Source organism: Ctenopharyngodon idella, chromosome 10 (assembly GCF_019924925.1).
Source record: "Ctenopharyngodon idella isolate HZGC_01 chromosome 10, HZGC01, whole genome shotgun sequence".
NCBI classification, from domain to species: Eukaryota; Metazoa; Chordata; class Actinopteri; order Cypriniformes; family Xenocyprididae; genus Ctenopharyngodon; species Ctenopharyngodon idella.
The window spans coordinates 15,399,616-15,422,857 of NC_067229.1; the positions used below are offsets into that span (position 1 = coordinate 15,399,616).

At 37.5% G+C, this 23,242-nt stretch overlaps 2 protein-coding genes across 2 annotated transcripts in view; both read left to right on the forward strand.

The window, feature by feature from the left end:
• Positions 1-7,314, forward strand: part of ahr2 (aryl hydrocarbon receptor 2) — a 65,333-nt gene extending 58,019 nt beyond the window's left edge. The window contains exons 8-11 of the mRNA XM_051907781.1: positions 20-129; positions 311-452; positions 534-2,316; positions 3,653-7,314. Coding sequence (XP_051763741.1) covers positions 20-129; positions 311-452; positions 534-2,316; positions 3,653-3,760 — 2,143 coding nt within the window. The 3' untranslated portion in view covers positions 3,761-7,314. The remainder of the gene's footprint in view (positions 1-19; positions 130-310; positions 453-533; positions 2,317-3,652) is intronic.
• Positions 7,315-9,875: 2,561 nt separating this feature from the next.
• The window catches only part of ahr1b (aryl hydrocarbon receptor 1b), a 45,781-nt gene continuing 32,414 nt past the window's right edge, over positions 9,876-23,242 (forward strand). Inside the window, exons 1-2 of the mRNA XM_051911015.1 lie at positions 9,876-11,039; positions 12,572-12,759. Of these exons, the coding sequence (XP_051766975.1) occupies positions 10,999-11,039; positions 12,572-12,759 (229 nt within the window). The 5' untranslated portion in view covers positions 9,876-10,998. The remainder of the gene's footprint in view (positions 11,040-12,571; positions 12,760-23,242) is intronic.

Here is a 23,242-nt window from a genome sequence, read left to right on the forward strand (position 1 = left end):
TCTATTTCTCATTTTACAGAGGGAAGGTGGTACTTGGCTACACTGAGATTGAGCTATGTATGAGAGGCTCTGGTTATCAGTTCATTCACGCTGCTGACATGATGTACTGTGCTGATAACCACATCAGAAGTGAGTTATGTCAGACCTTGACCAAGTATTTACTATTAAATCAAAGCTAAGTCCATTCTTAGATGTTCAACTTGGCTTTTGGATGAATTGAGTTTATGAACTCCATAAGACTATCAGTTTGATAGAAGCAGTTCTATAGAAGACCTTTAAAATATCTATTTTCTCTTACTTTCTCTCATAGTGATAAAGACAGGAGAAAGTGGTTTAACCGTCTTCAGACTTCTCTCGAAAGGGGGTGCATGGATATGGGTGCAGGCCAATGCTAGGCTTGTTTATAAAGGAGGAAGACCAGACTTCATTATTGCTCGACAGAGAGCACTAACGTAAGTAAAACCTGCTTTTTAATGTTGTTGTTGAGCTAATCTCCTTGATTTTCTAATTAATATAATGTCTGTATTTTGTAGTAATGAGGAGGGTGAGGAACACCTCCGTCAAAGAAAGTTGCAGCTACCCTTTAACTGCGCCACTGGTGAGGGTGTCTTGTATGAGACTGGCCCCACACTGGACATCATCACTGACATTCAAAATCAGAACAAAGGCCAGAAGATGCACAGACCTTCATCGCTGGACCCAGATTCTCTTCTTGGCTCCATGCTGAAGCAGGATCATTCAGTCTACAACCAGAACAATGACCCCAGTTCCCAGTTTATGCTTGACAAGGCTTTCATGGATAGCCACGCCCTGCTCAATGTCCCTGGGAACACCTGGCAGCCATCAACCCCAAACACAGTAGCAGAGATAAAGGAGGAAGGTATGGTAAAGGACATGATGGAAACCTTGCAGCAGATTATCGGAGACAGCGCTCTTTGTGACACCCTTCAGGATTTTGATGTCGACAAATTAGAGCTGAAAGAGTGGGAGAACACTCTGCTCAGGATGCACTACAACAATGATATGGATCTTAACAAAATCATCACCAACGACATCCTCTCCTATGTCGAGGATGCACTTTTCAAGGAAAATGGTGTTCAGTTGCCTGAACAGCTAAAGGATCAGGGTCCATTTGTTGAAGTGCCAGAGTGTCTTCCAGAGATGGAGTTACAGAATGAAATAGCTGCTAACCAGGCATTCAACTGCCAGGCAGGGATTCTTGGTGGATCCCCAGGTCAGGGTGGGTTCATCAGAATCCAAGATGGAGTGGATGCCAATAGCTCTGGAAGAGGGCTGGAGAAGCTCACCCATCTGGGGCCACAGATTTTACCTGGCGACACTTTCGTTCAATCATTCGGACTAGATCAGACAGCCCAAAATATGTCCAGCAATAATAACATCATGTTTAATCCTTCTCGTGCCATGCAGTGTAGTCAGCAGCCGAACCAAGTCAGGCTTGGTCTGCAAGGTGCTGTGCAAGAGAACGGAATGGTGCCCTGTGGCCAGAGAAACCTACAGACTGGAAACCAGCCCCATCCCAATGCAATGACTCTCCCTCTTCAAAGCCCTCTATTGCAGGGCACTTCCGCCTTGCCGATGGGCTTCCACAATCAGAATTTGCTTCCCCAACAACCGTCAATCAGTCAGAATCCTCAGTGGATATCCGACGGCAACAATATGGTGGACAACCTGCTGAACTCTTGCAGCCATAACGTTTCAGGTCCACAAGATGCAGGACTGCACTCTGGCCCAACTACCCACTTACAAGGACAGTTTTCTCTTCACACTCAAAACCCTGCCAATCCAGGACTGCCTGCCTGGCAACCATCCCAGCCTACCCCTCAGCAGGTCCCTAAATCGTTTTCCAGCGGGCCTCAGAATATGACGGGCTTCATCGGCCAAGTGAAAGACTTCCAAAGAGACCCGCTTGGACAACTGTTGTCACACACAAACGCACAAGGATTCGGGTCTGGCCTCCTTCCCCAGACAACTGCAAATAGCGTCTATCCTCAGGAGACCACCAACAGCTGCATGTTCACAAGCACTCCTCAACCGTCGGTGAATGGGATGCAGTATGGTTCTGCAGATCCAATATCTTCAATGTCATCCTGCCAGAGGGCTAAAAGTCTGATTACCCAAAGTCCGACACAAGCATCCTGTTACTACCAGAGAGGTCTTAGCGAGACAATCGTGGACATGTCGGTCATCCCACAGGAGAACACCAACATCGGCCCCATGGCCTGTCAAGTCCCACTTGGATTAACTCCAGAAAACATACTTGCTCAGCAGTATCTCTCCTGCAATGGCCAGACACAGGTAAACTGTACTAATTAAATCCATAGTATAATTATAACTTTAAACTAGCATGCTCTAGATCAGCGATCAAAGCAACAGGTGTGTGCTCACTCCCTATTTTTAGATTGAGTCTTAGTGTTTGATGAAAATAGCAGAACTGCCCTGTTTTCACTCCAGGCTCAATGTGTCATCACACATCCAGGGCTTTTTTTAACCGGTTGGGTTATCTCAGCTCTACCACCAGCCACAAGTCTTTGTGGGTAACAACACTTTTGGGATCTTGCTTTTTTCACCATGTTTAAAGAAATATTTTTGAGGAAGTCTAAAGCTTCAGAGGTGGACACATACTCAAAATGAATGTATTCACAGTGTGCTCAGTGATTTCTTGTGGAATTCTTGTGGAAAGGAAACTATTGAGGGCAGTTCAGAGTAGGGCTGGATGTCTATACATATATTTGATGTAATTCAGTATGGGTTCGGTACAGAAGGGGGGAGAAAACGAAACATAAAATTGTTTCTTTTTTTTTCTTTTTTTTTTTTATTAAACAGTGGTTTATTGAACAAATTGTCTCTCTCTCTTTAAATAAGATTATAATTAACATTTTCTTAAGGATAAAAAAAATCTATCTCAGCTAATGCTGTAAACTATATACAGGGAGCGCTTTCTTGCACATTACTATATTAAAGGTTACAATCAACAGCAGAGCCCGAACTATTAAATTCAGTTGCTATTTATTTTTAGATATAATTAACACTTAAATAAAACACAGTTACTGTCATAACTTGTTTTCATGACAAATTTATTTAAACATATTAAATAATTAAGACATTACTAACAGGTAAAGTAAATATAATGAATATATAAGCTAATATAGTGCATATATTTAGTGAAATGCTCCCCTTTGGAGTTCATTTATCTAGTGAACTAACATGCTGTGGACACTTAATGACTTGCCTGAGGTAAATGTAATGCTAAGTGAGATATTATTTTCAAGCTGTTTTATTGATGTCTTTCCACACCAAACCGTGATGCTTCGGGATGAATACATGTACCGTTACGCCCATACTGTTAAGATTTTGTCTTGGACAAGACAAATGATTGTCTTAGTTAAAGTTAAAGTTCCTTTTAATATGAATTATGTTTTCATAAAAAGTAAAAAGACAGTATAGGAAAAAAAACAGTAAAGGAAGCCATCAAAACAATTTTTCAGTAACCACAGGCTGGGCGCAAAAGTTTAAAATGAAGAGAGTTCTGCTTTAAATTCTTTTCCATGCACAACTTAATGAATATCATGACATGATTACCACAGAATGGACAAAACATTCCTTTAATGGTTTCAATTTTGTTCCTTTACAGATCCCAAACCGTCCACTTGAGGAGAAAGGAACGTTCCTCTTCCCCTCACTGACCAATGGAACCACCTACTTTTCTGAGAACAACCAAAGCAATTGCTGTGACTATTAGTGGTAGATCCCACCCAATGCAGCGAATGACACATCAACAGTGCAGTACCTGTTTCTTGGAAAAAACGCACGCATAAATACAGCAACTTGTTTGTCCCTCGAGAGAGATGCATCCGCTTCTGATGACACTCTTGGCTGAAAACCTACAAGACATTACTAATCTTTAAAAGCGATTTTTACCACACATTTTTTCACACTTATCTACTTATTCACTTACACACCTCTCTGATGAGAAATAAGCAGTGACAGAAAGTTCATATTTATTTTTTAAAGCTTATCCTTTTGTCCCTGATGGATCTTGTTTTGTTTCGCCATTCCTGCAAGAAAAAAAGAGTGAGATAGAGAGCGTAATAGCAAGGAGAGGTGTGTGAGCAAGTGCATGTTTGTGTATATGTGTGTGCGAGGAAGCCTAGAGTTCATTTATGAAGTATGCAGAAGGAACGGAGGAATCTTTTAATTACGGAGACGAGATTCTGAGGAAATAAATTCAAGGTGCACACAAGATGCTATTTAGTGGGCAAAAAGGGAAAGTCTATCTCATTAGAGAGTGCAATGGCCTCAGCCAGGCACTTTTATTTTGCCACCTATGCACTTAAGAAGGTGAAATTGACCACCTGTAGACCTTTAACCTTAGTGTTATCAATGTATCCCACTTTTAAGACATCATTTTGTCTAGAGAAATTAATACTCTACTAATGACCTCTGTGGCATCAATGGACTGTCAGAACAAATCATTGATTTGTTGACTGCAAAATTGTCCCAGACCTTCCCTGAAGCTTGACCTTCTTTACGGAAAACAGCTAAAGTTGCCGAGGGCAAATTTGGGTTAAAAAAAACACCACCGAAATCAATAGACCCAGGAAATACGCCCCTTTTTCTGCTACACAACACTTTTCCATTCAAGGAGTAAAAATGAAACAGTAAAGTCTTTAGTACAGTCTGCTCTTGCCACCCTTTTATGGTTGCCTTAACCATATGTTTCATGTGTATTACAACAATATCTGAATGTTATTGCTTATCATTTATTTGTTCATTTTTGTTTAATAATTGTCTTTTGTACTTTTGTATGCATATACTCGAAATTATGGAAATGCCATTGAGCCATTTTTGTCCACTTTTAATTTGCTGATTACACTCTTGCTTTCTATTTGCTTTCTATTCGCTTATATGGAAGAATTTTAGGAATTCTTAAACCGTGTTGCGTGCCATGAGAATCACAACAGCCAGCGTATCCTGCCTCCAGAGGAAATGTAAAATGTAGTGACAGAAAAAGAGAGTTTTGAGAAGACATCACAGAAGATTTGATTCATTTTTACGGCCACAGTGAAATTTTAATGACTTCTATACTCGTCTATAGTATCTTTCTTGGTCAGTCAGGAAATATAGCAGCAGCCAAAAAGTTCAGACCAAGCACAATGTGTGGAATGTGCTTAAGAACGATTTCTGTGAATCGTTCGTAAAACAATTTTATGCATAGAATTGCCCCTTTGTGTCTTTTTTTTTTGGAAGAATTTAAAGCCATTTGATTCAACTGTATCAGCATTTTGAATGTGTAAATATACCAAAACATATTTGTATGAGATTTCTCGTAGCTGCAGAAATATGACTGATTGGTTTTATTGTATATAAAAAAAGATCGCTACCTACTTTTTGAAAAGGCTTTTTACCTTGTCTTGTAGAAACTTGTGTTTTAGACTGCTGTTGCTTCTGAGATTTGTTCTTTCTCCCTGCAGTAAGAACAGAAAGTTTTGGTGTGATGGTAACAGCACATATGTACAACCACAAACTCATGCACCCGAAGCCTTTTCCTTTCATCATCTGAAATGGGAACACTCTGCCTTAATTTCTTTCTCCCCAAAGGATATTTCACTTATTCCCTCCCATTTTCGCTCTCTTTGGATGAAATGATCGTGGTTTGCAGAGGAGAAAGGAATTGAAATGGCAGCTATAATTGAATCTGAGAAGCAAAGTTTTTAACAACTGGTTGTTGTTAGCATGGACGGAATCGATTATGCTAGTTTGCTGAGTGTTGTACATAGCCTCACAGTTCAAAAGTTACAGGACACTCATTCTGCCCATTTGTCTTCTTAAGTGCCTTAAAACAGCTTTCGTTTTCCGAGATTAGTGACTTTTTTCTCCCTTTTGGTTTTGTTTGTACTGAAAGCTAAAGGAGTTGGCTTTGATGTGATGTAAGAACGTTCTGTATTTTATTGCGAGATGTCTGCTGGTTAAGAGAGGAGGTTAGTAAATCGCTAAATCATCGCTTAATTGATGCATGATAAGTTGGATGATTGATCCTTTTATCAGTTTATAAAGTTGACAGATTGATTACGCACAAATAAAAGTGTTTGGTTCTGATTTTCCTGCTTTAAAATCTCTTTCACGCCATGTCCTAACCAAGCACAACGCAATAAAGCTCCGTCCACAGTGGTGTATATTAAATCAGTAGTTGTCAAATGGTTTTGCTTCAAGACAGATTTTACAGTGGCGTTTATTATATAAATGTCATTTCAATCAATAGCATTGTGGCAGAGATGCCATTTTATTCATAGGAAGTATGTAATGTATCTCAAATAGGCTACTTTACAATTACATTTTTTTCACACTTGTGTGAAATTGAAAACACATTTTTTAATTCTAATTTTTGCTTTGCTTACTTAAATGCCCTTAATATGGTTTTATAATTATATTAATTTAATATTAAATTTAAAACAATATCAATTTCTGCAGTTGTTCACTGTTTAAAACACACTGTGGTTTTTTGAGTCATATTTTCCCATTCAAAACAGACCTGCGATCCACCGGTTGAAAACCACTGTGTTAAAAATCAAATATTTTTTAAACTGAAATTTGGCTTTCAGTGATGATAGACAGATAACTTGTCTCTTGAATCCTGTCCAACTGCTTAGGAAACTGTATTAGACAGTTTCATATTTATGACCGCATTAATGTGCCTAAATATTAGTGTTAATATTAATTTGTGACTAGACAAGGTTTAGTGGTCCAGAAAATTACCCTTTTATTTGCTGTGCCTGCAAAGTGGCATTAAATAAAACCGCTTTAGTGAATAAAACACCAATAATCGACCTCTGCTTTGAACTCCCCCAGTGCCAAAAAATCATTCATACATGCCCTTGTTAGGACTTCCTCCCCTTCACCACTAAACTACAAATCCTTTAGGATAAAACAATAGCACTTAACACTTCATATGCCCGTTTCTTGCATAAAGTGTTTGTGAAGCCTCTCTTTAAATGCAGTATCTTTGTTTATTTGTTGTATCATTGTATGTTTTTTTTTTTTCTTGTGCTTGTGCACCCAGCATTGTAAATGCTTTTACATGTAGGCTATCATATTATTTTGTACATTGTTCCGCACAACTGTAAAATCTATACGCAAATGGATGTCCCACAAATAAAAGTTATACACACACTTTCATATTATATATATATAATATAGCTTTTGTTTGTTTTGTATTTGTATTATCAATTGATTTATTTTTTGTTGTGCCTCTCATTATTGATATCTTTATAATATTAAAGGAGGTTGATGACTCAATGGCTTTAGCTGGTCATTTCATTAGATGTCTGTTTCAGTGGTAGTTGCAGAAAGTGGAAGATGGGTGGGTCTCTACAAGTGGGTGGGCCTGAATAATTCGCATCATCCCATGTTTTGCAACTGGCTTCATTTTGAAGAAAAAAAAAATTACGGGTCCCTGCGCAGCACTATAAATGCCTATGATTTAAAGTTAAAGAATGTAAGATACAGATTAAAGGGTTAGTTCACCCAAAAATGAAATTTCTGTCATTAAGTACTCACTCTCATGTTGTTCCAAACCCGTAAGACCTTCGTTCATCTTCAGAACACAAATTAAGATATTTTTGATGAAATCTGAGAGCTTTCTGGCCTCCGATAGACTTCAACGTTATTCCAGCTCCTGCATCAGCATCACACGCATGCGTCGAGCTGCTCACATGAACAGCGTCGGCCAATACTGAGTTGGCGTTCCGACGTAGAACCTGGAAGCGCTGTACTGTGTTTACTACATAAACAGCGTAGGAGACTCAGATGGAAGAGCAAAAATTGTTGAATAAAGTCTTTTTTTTTTTTCTTTTTTTTGTACACAAAAAGTATTTTTGTCGCTTCATAACATTAAGTTCGAACCACTGTAGTCACATGGACTATTTTAACAATGTCTTTACTACCTTTCTGGGCACTGAAAGTAGGAATAACGTTGCAGCCTATTGGAGGCCAGAAAGCTCACAGATTGCATCAAAAATATCTTACTTTCTGTTCCGAAGATGAACGAAGGTCTTACGGGTGTGGAACCACATGAGGGTGTGTAATTAATGACAGAACTTTAATTTTTGGGTGAACTAACCCTTTAAACAGATCATGAACACATCAAAGCAAACGGGGCATTGCAATGCTCTACAATGAATGCTTTGATACAACACCATCATGCACTCGTTCAGAAAGACAAAGTTCCAGTTTATAAAGTTCCGATTTTTGACTATATCTGGGGTTTTTGACGACCCACTTACATCTTCTTTTACATCACGTGGATGTCCGGGTGCATGCGCGTTGCTTACCTGGAGAACACATGGCACCAGGATGCACTATGGGAAGAAGGCAAGCCGGCAGAGGCAGTGTGATGCTTTGGGCAATGTTCTGCTGGGAAACCTTGGATCCTGCCATCCATGTGGATGTTACTTTGACACGTACCACCTACCTAGTCATTGTTGCAGACCATGTACACCCTTTCATGGAAATGGTATTCCCTGGTGGCTGTGGCCTCTTTCAGCAGGATAATGCTCCCTGCCACAAAGCAAAAATGGTTCAGGAATGGTTTGAGGTGTTGACTTGGCCTACAAATTCCCCAGATCTCAATCCAATCAAGCATCTGCGGGATGTGCTGAACAAACAAGTCCGATCCATGGAGGCCCCACCTCGCAACTTAAAGGACTTAAAGGATCTGCTGCTAACATCTTGGTGCCAGATACCACAGCACACCTTCATTGGTCTAGTCGAGTCCATGCCTCGACGGGTCAGGGCTGTTTTGGCAGCAAAAGGGGGACCAACACAATATTAGGAAGGGCCCAGTTGCCACATTGTGGATAAACCAACAACTGCAAAATAATTAAATGCGCATGTGCGACCTGCGCGTGCAAAGTATTATATTATACTGTATATACACTGTACATTGAAGAATGTCAGTAACAGACAATTGACGGTAGCCAAGGGTCGTATACTGACCCAATAGCATATCTTAAAAACTAGAGCCAATCAACAATTTTAAGCATCTTTTCCTTTCTAAGTGGCCCAGAGTTAATAAAGTTTGACTACGTTTATTTCAGCAGCATTTTGGCTGTAGACCAGTGTAGACAGGTGGATGTAGTTCACGTGTGTTTACCACATGGGGGCGCTAATGTATATATTTTGAATGTGTGCCAGTAGCCTATATATATATATATATATATATATATATATATATATATATATACACACACACACACACACACTACTATTTCAGCGGTAGACCAATCAGATTTGAGGGACAAGTTTACAGTTTATGTCAAGTTTAGGCTTATACAACAAGGGTTAGGGGCTTCTGCACCATTCTTATTCACCTATCATTTCCCTCTGATTTTAGGGATAAGTTATGGGTAGGGTTAGCACTAAATTTAAGCACTGAATGTTTTATTTCTTATAATCACGGTGACCCAATTGCTTCAATTGGCAAAACAACAAAGAAATAATATGGGTTTGTAACTACTAGGTATGGTTAGCCACAGTAATAGGGTGTCCTAGAACAAAACTGGGGAGACATACAATCACTTTCGAATCATATTTTATTCATTACTGCAATTTAAATAACGCGTATAAAACAGATGTGTGCAATGTGACAGTCAGTAGCTTGCATGCACTAGATTGGATTTGCTGTGGTCCAAAAACAAGAAGGCCTATTATATAATACTGTTATTATAGTCAATAAATGCCGAACAACAACATAAACGCTTCTTTAAACTCTTTATGTTGTGACATGGCAGTTTGTTTTTTTTTGGGGGGGGGGGGGGGGGGGGGGGGTTGGTTTTTTTTGGTAGGTTTATCATCATCATCATCATCATCATCATTATTTAAAAAAAGGGTTAAAATATGTATCTTTTTAGTAGCCTAACGTTTTAAAAATTTTACTTAAAATATTTACTTATACCTAAATGATTGCTGTATTTAATCTCAGGGATTTTCAAGATAATGTAATTTCTGTAACAAATCCTGCGAGGTGCTGTCCCCTGACTGGCCAGAAGTGTCCAGGATTCTAATTAATATTAATCAGCCTTGCCAGCGTTTCTTGGTAACCTTGTAATCTCATTAATGTTCAAAATTCTTCCCCATAGTATGATTCGTTGCGCCTACCTACCAACGTCTGTCTTTCAGTAAATCCATTACGCTTATGATCACGCTTCACGTTTCTTTATTAAAATTCATAAGCGAGAAATCGTAATTTTGAACTCCGTTAACCAATCACAGGAGATGTAAAGTCTGACGTCATGTATCCTAGGAGATTTTTCCCCTTTGCCTTTAATGCCGTGGCCTCTGATGCTCTGCGCGCGCTCCTGCGCAAATCTGTGCCGGTTGCCTGGTCAACCAAATGCGCGTGCCCCTTCAAGCTGGTGTCGGGGGCGCGCAGTTGGGGGACTTAGTGGAGCAGCTCGGCCAAAAATGAATTAGACACGAAGCTGGAACAAATTATGATTCTGGATTTGGTTTATTTTGCCCGTTCTGTGTAAATTGTAGATTATAATGTATTATTTTAACCAAGCAAATGACTTTGGAGGGCTGTTTATACAAACTCAGCAGCACTGAGGATGAAGAATATGATAACGAGGACCTGCTGTCACTCCTCTTATGAACGCTGAAATATATTTGAAGAGGAATTACACTTTTTGTATCTCTATTTTGGCGTTTTAAGTTTATTGAGATATTAAATGCAGTTTGGTCATGTTGTAGCAGTAGGGATTCTGGGTGCCTTTTGCACAATTTATAAAATATTAGAGCCTATTTATTATAATATTTTGGATTTTTGAATTTTAACACCCGTGACCTGTACAAGAAATCTTTTTTTTTTTTTTCTTCTTATTTAAAGTTTTTTGTTTAAGTAGAAAGAGGGGGTCTTCGGGATTTTATCTGTTAGAAATTGTGGGTTGACCCGAAGAGTTGGATTATACTGACGCCTTAAACATGTATGCAGGACGAAAAAGAAGAAAACCAGTGCAAAGAACGTAAGTGATATAAATAAATGTGTGTGTGTGTGTGTGTGTGTGTGTGTGTGTGTGTGTGTGTGTGTGTGATGGATGTATGGGCTAGCCTACTCAATGCGTATTGAACACTGAACTCCTGTAGTCCAAAATTAGATCATACAAACAAATAATCAAGCGAGATGTTGTTCATTTTTCATTGATAATTGATGTTGTTGAAGTTTTTGTTGGTATTTCTGACTCAAAAACTCAGTACAGTATAGCCTAGTAATGTACATCTGACCCACATCGTATGTGTAATCTCCTCTCTAGGCGCATATAAGTAAATATTTATATTTACTGTTATTATTCTATTTAAGATCATCAAAGCATCGCTTGTAAGAGTATTACAACCTGTGCTGCTATATTTGTTTTAATGTATGCGTAATATTACAGTTTTCATGCACTCTTCCTCTTTTAGTAAACATTTAAGGTGTTTTGTCCTTTTCGTTTTCAGTTTTGATTAAAAGAAACTATCATGTACAAAAAAATTCAAATACATTAAATTGTGTGAAATGAAATTAAAGCCTGTTGTAAACATGAGCGCTGAACGCAAATATTTTATTTTATATAATGTTTTATATATGTTATATTATCTTGCATAATATTTTATTACAATTATTATTTTATTTAGTGAATGCAGTGAGGATTGCAGTGTGTATAATTATGTCACATTTTTATTAGAACATAATAATCGTAATAAAACACCTTAATTAGCCTATACATAATTCTGCTATGTTTTATTGATTTTAAAATCACTTCATTGATTAAACCAAATAGGTATCATAATCTTGTATTACATGTTACATAAACCATTCAGAGCTTATTTTATACTTTTAAATAATAGCCTATATTTACAAATTAATCTTGTTTAATATGTAAAAAATATTTTTCATTATATTTTATTTACTATTTACAAGATTTCAATTAGCCATCACAGTTTTCCCTTTTTGTGTATTTTTATCTTTAAACTAATACTATTCGTATTTACAGTAACAGACAAATTATGTTTCATAACAGCTGTGTGTGTGTGTGTGTGTGTGTGTGTGTGTGTGTGTGTGTGTGGTTCAGGTAAACTGTACATTGTGGGGTCTTTTTTGGTCCCCATGAGGAAAACAGCTTATAAATGTGGAAAGTCCCCATAAAACATGAAAACCCAACCTGTGTGTGTGTGCGCGTGTGTGTGTGTGTGTGTGTGTGTGTAGGGCTTTTACGTTGGGGTGGTGACCCAAATGTGTTTATTCATACAAAGGTACACACACATTTCCTTAAAATCAAATACTGGTATTTATTAGTATAGCGAGAACAGCACAGACCCAACAATATGCAAAATTATTAAACATGACAGGCAGAGTACGAAAGTTGACAAAAAAACAGCTTGTGCAAATCCATGGGACACTCTGATTGTGGCTTCAGTATTTTAATGCTGTCCAAACAGACCTGCAACCATTTTTTGGTTCACAAAAAACACTGCTGAATGTGATTTTAAGAGTTGGTTCTTGTGCTCTCGTACTCAGGGTGAAGCAGCCCCCAACTGAAGGGGTGAAGTCTAACCCGTCCAAACGCCATCGAGATCGGTTAAACTCCGAATTGGACCGGCTGGCCAGTCTCCTTCCGTTTCCTGAGGAGGTCACGAGCAGCCTGGACAAACTATCCATCCTGCGTCTGAGTGTCAGTTACCTGCGTGCTAAAAACTTCTTCTCTGGTGAGTTCACGTGGAGCTTGATGAGTTTGTGTGTTTATTGGACGAGATATGGGTGGATGTGTGTCGCTGAGACTAACGGGATTGTTGTAGCACTGTGTGTTGCCGTAATGAAGGGTCAGGCATAACAGTCTGTTGTTTAGACATGGTGGAAAAGATCATAATCTTGAGATATGCTGAGGACAAATGAAAATGAAAAATGCCTTAATTCATTATATACTGTCATGTTGTACACTTACTGGATACCTAAACAACTAAGATAGATAGATAGACAGACAGGTGGACAGATTGATAAATGAACAGACAGACAGGAAAACAGATACACAGACAGACAGAAAATAAAATTAAAATAATAAAGAAATTTAGGTAGATAGATAAACAGACAAACATATTGTTTTTTGTTTTGTTTTGTTTTGTTTTGTTTTTTTCATCTTTTTTTCCCCTAAATATTTCTGTTCCCATATATACATACCTAAACTGATTTGATTTGTTTTGTTATTTTGCTCGTTAGTGTCACATCTGTGATGCTCCGTCTCCCTCAGCAGTTTAATTTGTTTGGTTTTGGGGTTTGAGAAGCACTTTAACGTTTGTTTTCTGAATTCACACTTAAAGCTTTTGGCCGAAGCTGATGTTGCCCGGTTTGTCCATTCGTCCTTTCCTTCCAGCTTATGAAGGAAACGTCATAACAATACGTCCACGTGGTTACGGCGGTGGATCGTGTGAGTTCTGCAGCGCACAGATAACTCTTTCTTTCCATTCGGACACCAAATAAGAAACTCAGAGCAAATTTGCGTCTATAACTGCTGTGTTGTTGGAAAAAATGTCATTGTCTCTGTGACTCTCGAATGAAGCGTGGACGTGCTGCACTGCACTGCGGGAACGGGCCTCCTCTGAGGCATGAATAATTAAACATAACGAGCTTAAAGAATTTATAAAATGGAGGGGTGTGTTTATTTAAGGAAGTGGAGTTTAAAATGGCTGTTCAGGTGAACGTTAACCACTGATATAGATGAATTATGTGCATGTAGCTGCGCTTATGAATCATCTTGTGATGTTGCTTTATAACAATGACTAATTGTTCAATGATGTCACTGACAATTACAGTTGTTGTGACATCAGTGATGACGTTGTTGATGTTAGCACAGGGATAATTATTATGAATTGTCATTCAATTTACTTTTAAGCATAATTATTGCTATCCAACAGGAGTTTGATGTCTCAAAATAATCAGGCACTATATTATTTAAAATACATTATTGAAAAGTGCTTCAGAGCCTTTTTATGTTAAAATATTTTCTAAAAACATTGTTGATTTCCAAGTGAAACAAATGTTAGACTTGATTTTATTCATCAGGAACTGACTGGATTGTGAAATAAGGTCTCTGTATGACAGGAAGTTGGAAGGGAGGACTTGGTGATGTCACCAGAAAAAGAAAGCTGTTTTAGAAGCAGAGCAAGTTGTAAAATTTTTATGAAAAATTGCAAAGAAATAATTGTTTTATTTTATTTTACATCATGAAAATGTTACTGCCATTTTTAATTTTTCGAACTCATCCTAGATGGTTTGTCCGATTTTCACCAAATTTGGCTCAGATCATCATCAGACCATGCTAGCAAAAATTATTACAAGCTTTTTGATAGACCAAACCGTTCTTGTATAGCTATTCAACGAATTTTACAAAGAACACAGCAAAATGGATGTGACACTGTTTCTCCACAGTACTTTAGCCTATTTGATGATACTTGTTACCTGTCGTTACAAGCATGTACAATATCACTGAGAAATGAAACCTTTTTGTGGAATAGTCGTATATATATGCTTAGCGACTGATTCTGGATCAGCATAAACGCTTTCTGAAGGCCTCCTCTGGGAGGGAGGGACTTTATGACTGAATGTAGGTCAGTGTTTGCAGCACTTATAATGCCTCAGGAAGCTTTCTGTGTTATTGGAGAGACGGCGACTAAAACAAGACCCCAATTAGACTTGTTCATCTTCTTAGTGCACTTCTTAGTGTTGTTTTTTCTCTCTCTTTCTGTCTCTATTTATATTCTTCAACTCCGGGTCATGGAACCAGCAGTAACATTCCCCTTCTCTCTTCTATCCTTCAGAGAAACAACACATAATTTGTTATGCGTAAATAAAACATTATTTGTTATGAGTAAACAGAGCAAATTCTATCTGACGTGTGAATATTAGATTCAAGCTTTCTGTAAAATGCCTGTAAGAATTGGGAAATGAAGCTAAATTCTGGAGTCTACTATATATATCTTTAATTGGTCTCATGCGTTAGGAATAGTTATGATTATAGGACAAGTTTGGTTTGATTTTTGATTTGTTTTGGTTCCCGTGAATGTAAAATGTATATTAAAAATAAACAATTTTTATTTTTCATTTTTAATATACAAATAAATAAATACTTCTGTGTCCAACATTTATCATTTTGGCAAAAAATTAATAAACGAATGAATGAATGAATGAATAAAACTTTTGTGGCCAACATTTATTATTCTAGAAAGAAAGAAAGAAAGAAAGAGTTTTGTGGCCCTCGTTCATTCTGGCGATTTCTAAATGATTACACATTTTAAAAAAGGATTAAACCTAGAATTACCCATGAAAGCTTAATTCTGAGGCCACACTGGGATTTCCGATTTCCGCCTAGAAGATATTTTCTCCATTTTTTGTGATTATTTGTATTTCCAGGTTAACGCAGGGCAATCCTTAATCTTTGTATGCATGCCGGATACCTACGAATTAGGATTGAGAACCAGATGGCACCAGAGGAGCTCTTCATTTTGATCAACTTTAGCCACTGAAAAGTGTTTTCGTTTCTCTGTGTATTTCTTTATCTCTCCTCATCCAAGGTTCTTAGCATTTTTGTCTGTATTTTTAATAATCCTATTCCAGAGGAATTCTGGGAAAATAAATGTGACATGCATCGTGTGTGATTTAGCTAGGAGGATGTTACATATATCTCCAGTTTTGGTTCATTTGTGAATTAATTTAGCATGCAAGGCTAGCGTACAGTAACATATGCACATCAATCTAATGGGTTCACTGAGTTTTGCATACAAAATTGGTATGATTTTGGTCACGTTGAAGAGCATAAAAAGACCCCCAGAAAAAGTGCCTCTGTCTGGTCTGTCTCAGAAGGGCTGCATCATGGGAAGTCTGACTCATATGAAAGCAAAGGAGATGAGTGAGCGAGGCATTAATTACAGCATGATGGAGAGTGGATTGTAAACTCCATCTTGGCAGGTCTTTAGTGATTTATGGAAAGCTTATGGTTATAACATTTATTAAACACGCAAATAAAAACGTGAATTTATTCCCTCATTTTATTGCCTCGTAGATGTCTTGCCAGCATTCATTAGTTGAGCACTGATTAGAATAATTCATTGTGTCATTAGACATTCTCACAGAATCAGAAGCCAGCGGTTTGTTTAGTTCAATGTCGCAATAACAGAGTTGTGTTGTATTAATCTTTGGCTTAAAATACACATAGATGTAAATAACGCTGTGATTGTAAGTGTATTAAAGGGATTACCACATTTATGTCTATAGTTTTGATTGTGGACACAGTTTTTCAGCATAATTTATTTTTGGTTTAGCTAGCTCTGGTCATCCAAGATCAAGATATTAAACTCTTATTCTCTATGTCAAAGGAAAACTTATCACAATATATGTTTTATTGATTTTGTGGCTTTTTTATTTACACAGTAGCTCATTGTTGCGGTTGCATGGCCGTAATGTGATCATAATCATACAGTTAAATTTGGCAAAGGACATTGGCATTCATTTCTTTGTTTTGTTTTGTTTTGTTTTGTTTAGACACTGGCATGCATTTTTTTGTTTTGTTTGAACACTGGCAGGCATTTCTTTGTTTTGTTTTGTTTGAACACTGGCTGGTATTTATTTGTTTTGTTTTGTTTGAATAATAATAATTATTATTATTTAAAATTTAAAACAACTTTTATATCATTGAAGTGTATTTTGCATCCTCAGGAGTTGTTTTTGAGTCTAGAAAGTAAATACACTATTTGTTGTATGGTTTGAATGACGATAAAGTACTTTGAACTTGAACTTAATTAATATGAAACATTGTAAATAGTCTCACTGACTGATTAACAGTTCGCCCACTCTTTCTTAGTAAAGTAATCATCCGGAGTAAAAAGGATGTTTTGGAGTAAGACAGAAATCCCTGCTAAGTGTAAACATTTTTCCAGTCTGACCAGTGTATTAGCACAATTAGTATCCTGCTTTACAAGATCTCTCCTCTAATCATCAGCAACCCTGCCAAAACTGACCTCTGATCGCATTTTCCATGAAACGTCTTCTGCAAAGATCACTTCTTGACTAGTTGTCACTGCTTTTACAGCAGATTGTCACACTTTTCCCTACCTCCAATACACAAGAAAATCCATAATATTATATAACAGTAACATCCGAACGTCACTTGCAGTGACATTTTGTTGACCGTGTCATGACAACCTGATTTTTCAAAAAAAAGGAAAATCAGATATTCCAAATACATTTTAGTTAGGACATGGGGGACAAATACAACTAATTTAAATAAGGCTGTCAATTGATAAAATAATAATAATAAAATATAAAATTAAAAATAATTCAAATTAAAAATTAATTTAATTTACTAAAATTAAACATTTGTAAATATGTTTATTGTCATTTAAATATATAATTAAAATTCATAAATAATAATGATAATTAAAATTCAAATAATATAATAAACATATTAATGTTATATTATTGTTGTTGTTTATTATTATTTATGTTTTTAATTATATATATTAATTATATAATTTATTAATTAACTAAATAAATAATTTATAATCTAATTTAAATCTGATATGTACACATTGCATAAACAGACATTTAAAAAAGTAATTTAATAATAATAGTTTTTTTCTTTACTATAGCTTCTTATGTGTTACGCTGCTAATTAGTCTTCAGTGACTTCAGCTATTGTTTTGACGGCCTATTCAGATGATCTTAGAGCAAGGTTTTGTTTCTTTGTTTCTTTGTTTGTCATGAGGGGAATTTCTGTAGTCTTAATCTGTTATTTATAAGGTCTTGTGCAATCATACCAAAAGCTCTCCTTTTTTTTCCTCTTATGAATTGACTGAATTGGCACACTTTTTCCTCTTTGTTCTTTTGTATTTCCCCCGTCGCCGGTTGCTAGGCGCCCCATTCATACAATAGCAAGACTTTCCTCCACAGTGAGAGACAAATTAGGCCGACTCTCTTCAGTTCAAGAAAGTGTGGCCATTTCCTTTCACAGTGATGGTCTGATCCAGTGCCTTTTTAGGTGGGTCTTTATCTTGGATTAGTGTTTGTGTGTCAGGAAACGCTTTACTGTTCACCAGAACACACTTGCATTGACCCGTTGGGGCCTTGAGCTACTAAAAGGGTGAACTGCACAAAGAACAGCAAACAAAGCTGGCTTTTGTTCAGAGATGGTGGAGTTTAACCTCTTTTAGGACTCAGAATAGCCTAATTGACATGCTGGTGTTAAGAGGTTATAGAGTAAAAAGATAAGATGCTCATTTGCCTTTTAAATTGGATTTGATAGACTTTACTGAACTCAGTGACCAAAGTTCAGGCAGAGTGTATGATCTGTGCGAGTAAATGCACTGGGTCTATGCACCTTCATGGGTTTATGAAGATATTTTGTATTTTAAGTACATTTCATTTTTTGTCTATCTATCAATGTGTCTGTCTGTCTGTCTGACTATCTATCAATCTATCTGTATGTCTGTCTATTTATCTGTATGTCTATTTATCAATTCAATTAAAATTGCTTTATTGGCATGAATGTAAACAATGCAATATTGTCAAAGCTTGGAATATATGTATATAAAATTATAAGATCAAAATAATGGAAGAAAATATTATAGCATAGCTTAAAAATAAATAAACAGTCTAACAAATTAAAACATGTAAACATTTGATACCACAGTGTTTAACGTACATTGATCAGGCATAACATTATGACCACTGACAGGTGAAGTGAATAACACTGATTATCTCTTCATCACGGCACCTGTTAGTGGGTGGGATATATTAGGCAGCAAGTGAACATTTTGTCCTCAGAGTTGATGTGTTAGAAGCAAAAAAAATGCGCAAGCGTAAGGATTTGAGTGAGTTGGCCAAATTGTGATGGCTAGACGACTGGGTCAGAGCATCTCCAAAACTGCAGCTCTTGTGGGGTGTTCCCGGTCTGCAGTGGTCAGTATCTATCAAAAGTGGTCCAAGGAAGGAACAGTGGTGAACCGGCGACAGGTTCATGGGCGGCCAAGGCTCATTGATGCACATGGGGAGCGAAGGCTGGCCAGTGTGGTCCGATCCAACAGACAAGCTGCTATAGCACAAATTGCTCAAGAAGTTAATGCAGGTTCTGATAGAAAGTTTGTGCTGAACAAACAAGTCCAATCTATGGAGGCCCCACCTCGCAGCTTACAGGACTTAAAGGTTCTGCTGCTAACATCTTGGTGACAGATACCACAGCACACCTTCAGGGGTCTAGTGGAGTCCATACCTCGACGGGTCAGGGCTGTTTTGGCAGCAAAAGGGGGACCAATACAATATTAGGAAGGTGGTCAAATGTTATCTGTTATAATGCTATGCCTGATTGGTGTATATACACACACATACTGAGGGTCACTGTGGTGGACAGTAGGGTTACTCTATCTATCTATCTATCTATCTATCTATCTATCTATCTATATATCTATCTGTCTATTTATCTATCCATCCATCCATCCATCCAATCCATCTATCCCATGTATGTCACTGTCTCTTTTTCTGTCTGCCTGATAATCTCTTATCCATCCATCCAAAAATTTATCTACCTGTTAGACTCTTTTTCCATATCTACAATCTCTAATAGCAGTCATGACACCTCGTCTCTCTTTCTCTCTCTCTCACCTTCTGTAAACTTGAATGAGCCATGAACGAACGACAGCAGATGAAAGTGTTTTGGTCGAACAACTCCAGAGCTAATCCACTTACATTCATGCCGAGATCCCTTTGAAAAAACGAGAGAACAGGGGAGGGCAAGACAGAAATGAAAGAGGGCCTGCAAAAACAGTCTGGCAGCAGTGAACTTTTGAACCCCTGGCCGAATGAGGTGAGGTTACTTCACGTCAGAAGAAAAGAGAGAGCTGATGAAGTTTGGCTGAATAAATGTGGGCGGGGCTTCATGAGCAGATTAGAGGAAAAATTAATGTTTTTGTTTCCAGTCAGCATGTCTGTTGTTGAATGAATAAGAGGACATTTTGACCGCTAACAGTCCTTCCTAGCACATGCACTTCTGTTTGAATATGTAATCGCTAAAAGAAACTACTTCACATTAGAACAGCTGTGTTAGCCCGATGGTCTGATGTATATGATCATGGCATTACAACAGCGTGCGTGTGAGCATGTCAATCATTTTCACTCTGGATTTTGTACATTGTGTTTTGTGTCACAGTATTTGACATTTCTGTTCCTCTTTGGTAAAACTCTTTAGCCACTTTTCCATCGTCGAGCCAAACCGTTCTCGTTGTTTAAAGGATTAGTTCATTTTCAAATGAAAATTAGCCAGACCGCCTTCCGTATTTAACGTACGAAGAAAGTGTAAAACTCTTGCAGTTCAAAAAGCTTACACTACATCCTATGCCTTCCCTATTCAACTTACGGAAAAAGTGTAACTGACGCAATGCCAGTTTACACTTTCTTCGTAATTTGTATATGGAAGGCGGTTTGGCGGAAGCTAGATATTTTACTTCATAACTTGTTAAATATGGTTATTTTTTTTACACAAATGCATTGCTTCACTTCAGAAGGCCTTTATTAACCCCCCAGAGCCGTGTGGAGTACGTTTATGATGGATGGATGTGGATGGAGACACTTTCTTTAGCTCATACTCGTTGATCCCTATCACTGCCATTATAAAGCTCGGATGCGTCAGGATATTTATTAATATTTCTCCGATTGTGTTCATCAGAAAGAAGAAAGTCATAAACACCTAGGATGGCTTGAGGGTGAGTAAAGCTTGGGGCCAATTTAATTTGAAAGTGAACTAATCCTTTAACCGTTCCATTCCGTGATGATCTGCGGCCCAGCCGGTACAGATATGGTTTCATTTTCCACTGTGGGGCTGATAATGGCCACTCTTTGGGATATAATACAAATGCACTAGTCATTCCCTTGGTAACGCAAGAGTTTACAGACGGTCTGAGATGTAAATAAAGGCCGCATTACGGAGGATGATCGGATTTTTCTAATATTAACTTGTGTTTACTTTGCTCAAATAGCAGACAAGTGACCAATCCTGAGTCGCGACGCCACTACACGCATTTTACCAGCATGGTTAAGCACGCAGCGGAATTGGACAACTTTTACACTGTTGCATCCAATTCCGAATGGTTCTTAGAATGGTAAGGAATGGTTCCAGTTGTGTTTCCACTGGAGCTTGGTATGGCACGGCACGATTACAAACCGTTCTCGGCCCGGAATTCTCGGCACGGTTGTCTAACTGAGCTGAATCGTGCTGGTAGAATGCGTGAAGTGACGTCAGCACACAGAATTGGTCACTTGTCTATTGCCTGGCTACCAGTTTATCCGTAGCTGGCTAAGCGCTCTATTTGAGCGACATAAACACAAATTAATAATAAAACTAAAGGAAAATCTGATCATCTTTCATAACGCAGTTGTTATTTACATCTCATATCATCAGTAAACCATTGCAGTACCAAGGCAACGACTGTACAACGGCCGTTATCAGCCCCACAGTGGAAAATGAAACCGTAACTGTACCAGCTGGCCCGGATCGGCACAGAATGGAACGGCTACACAATAAGAACCGTTCGGCCCAACGGTGGAAAAGCAGCTATTGTTTCGCATAATTTCCCGTTCCACTTCTTGTGTGTGTTTTTGTGACAAAATGTGGTTTGGGGACCAGATAGAGTTGTTGGGAGTCCCAGTTGTTGTCAGCTCGTGTAGTGTTTAAGTAGTGTCACGTAATGTGAACACCACAAGACTTCAAGACTCCAGATTACAGACAGCAAATCATGTATCGTCTGAACAGCACAGTGCCAACGTTTAAAGTTGTGTAGTCTGAACTAGGCATTACCGTTATTTAATCTGAAAAAAGCTATTTCAAAAGATATTGAAGTATCTTTTTAAACCTATTTATTGTTTGTTGGCAGTATTTGCTTTTTTTTTTTTTTTATCTGTGTTTTTAATGTATAATATTATAAATTCTCTAGTTCTAAGCTTTCCCATCAAACAAAGAAGTCCTTTAGGTCTTTATTTCACTTTATTTATTTATTTGTTTGTTTGTTTTATAAAGAATGTCAAAAAAATGTATTAAGAATTTTTTTTTTTTTTTTTTAAATGAAAGTATTTAAACTCGTCAAATGATCATTAGTTCCTGTTTTATTCTAATTAGAATCTATTTTATTTCCATGTTGGCAGGATTTTGTTTAATAATACATTTTATTTTCTCCATCTTTTTTTTTAATGTGTAATATTGTCTATTCTCTAGTCCATATATACTTTTCCACCAAATAAAGAAGTCATTTAGGTCAAATAGTTCCTTAAATTTGTTCCACATGTTCATACTTCAAAACAGCGGGGGAAACATAACTGTACTCTGGACTGTCTTCACATTCATTTCATTTTATTGGGTACTTTAGTGTTACGATCATAATGTGAGCTCATGCGCTGGTCATTTTAGCTAGTTTGGCACAACTAAAGACAGCTAAACCTAAGCTCAGTCCTATAAATTTCAGAACAGACATCGATGGATCCAAGCGTTAGACTGTACTTTGTGTCTTTGGGCTACTTGACAGCTGTCGTTTGTTTTTAGTTGATGCTTGTTTGAAATATATTGTGTATAACAAATAGTTTTGTTCTCTTTGTCTTTTGGTACTAAATCTGAAGCTTGTTTATAATGGCTAAAACATTTTAAAGAGAATTATGTGTTATGCTAATGCTAAGCTACATGCTAGGTGGGATCACTTTAATGATAGTGGTGGCCATTTTGTCAAAATAATCTCAAAAATAACCACTGGAATGGCACAACTTAGTGTTAAATGTCTTGGTTAGGTGGCAGTCTGGTTAGGTCTAAATTCACTTGGAGGAAATGTATCATGGGTATTTAAGGGTTTTTAAAGGTAACTGCTGCCCTTAATGCCTCGCTAATTCAAAGATCTCCTCCTGTGAATATTTGTGTGTGGTTTTATTTGTTCATCTGCTTTTCCAGGAATGGTGTGAGCTGTGATGTAATCAGATTCGCTGGATCAGATACGCTGAATTGCCACATAACAGAAATCCCGTTTGGAATGATTCACATCTGAGCTTAATTGTCCATTTGTTTGGACAGACAGACTAAGTATCTCTGTATTTGAAGAGCTTGATGGTTCCCAGTCATGGCCAGTGAAGATATTTCAAATTTGATCTGTTTATAGATCAGATACCATGGTG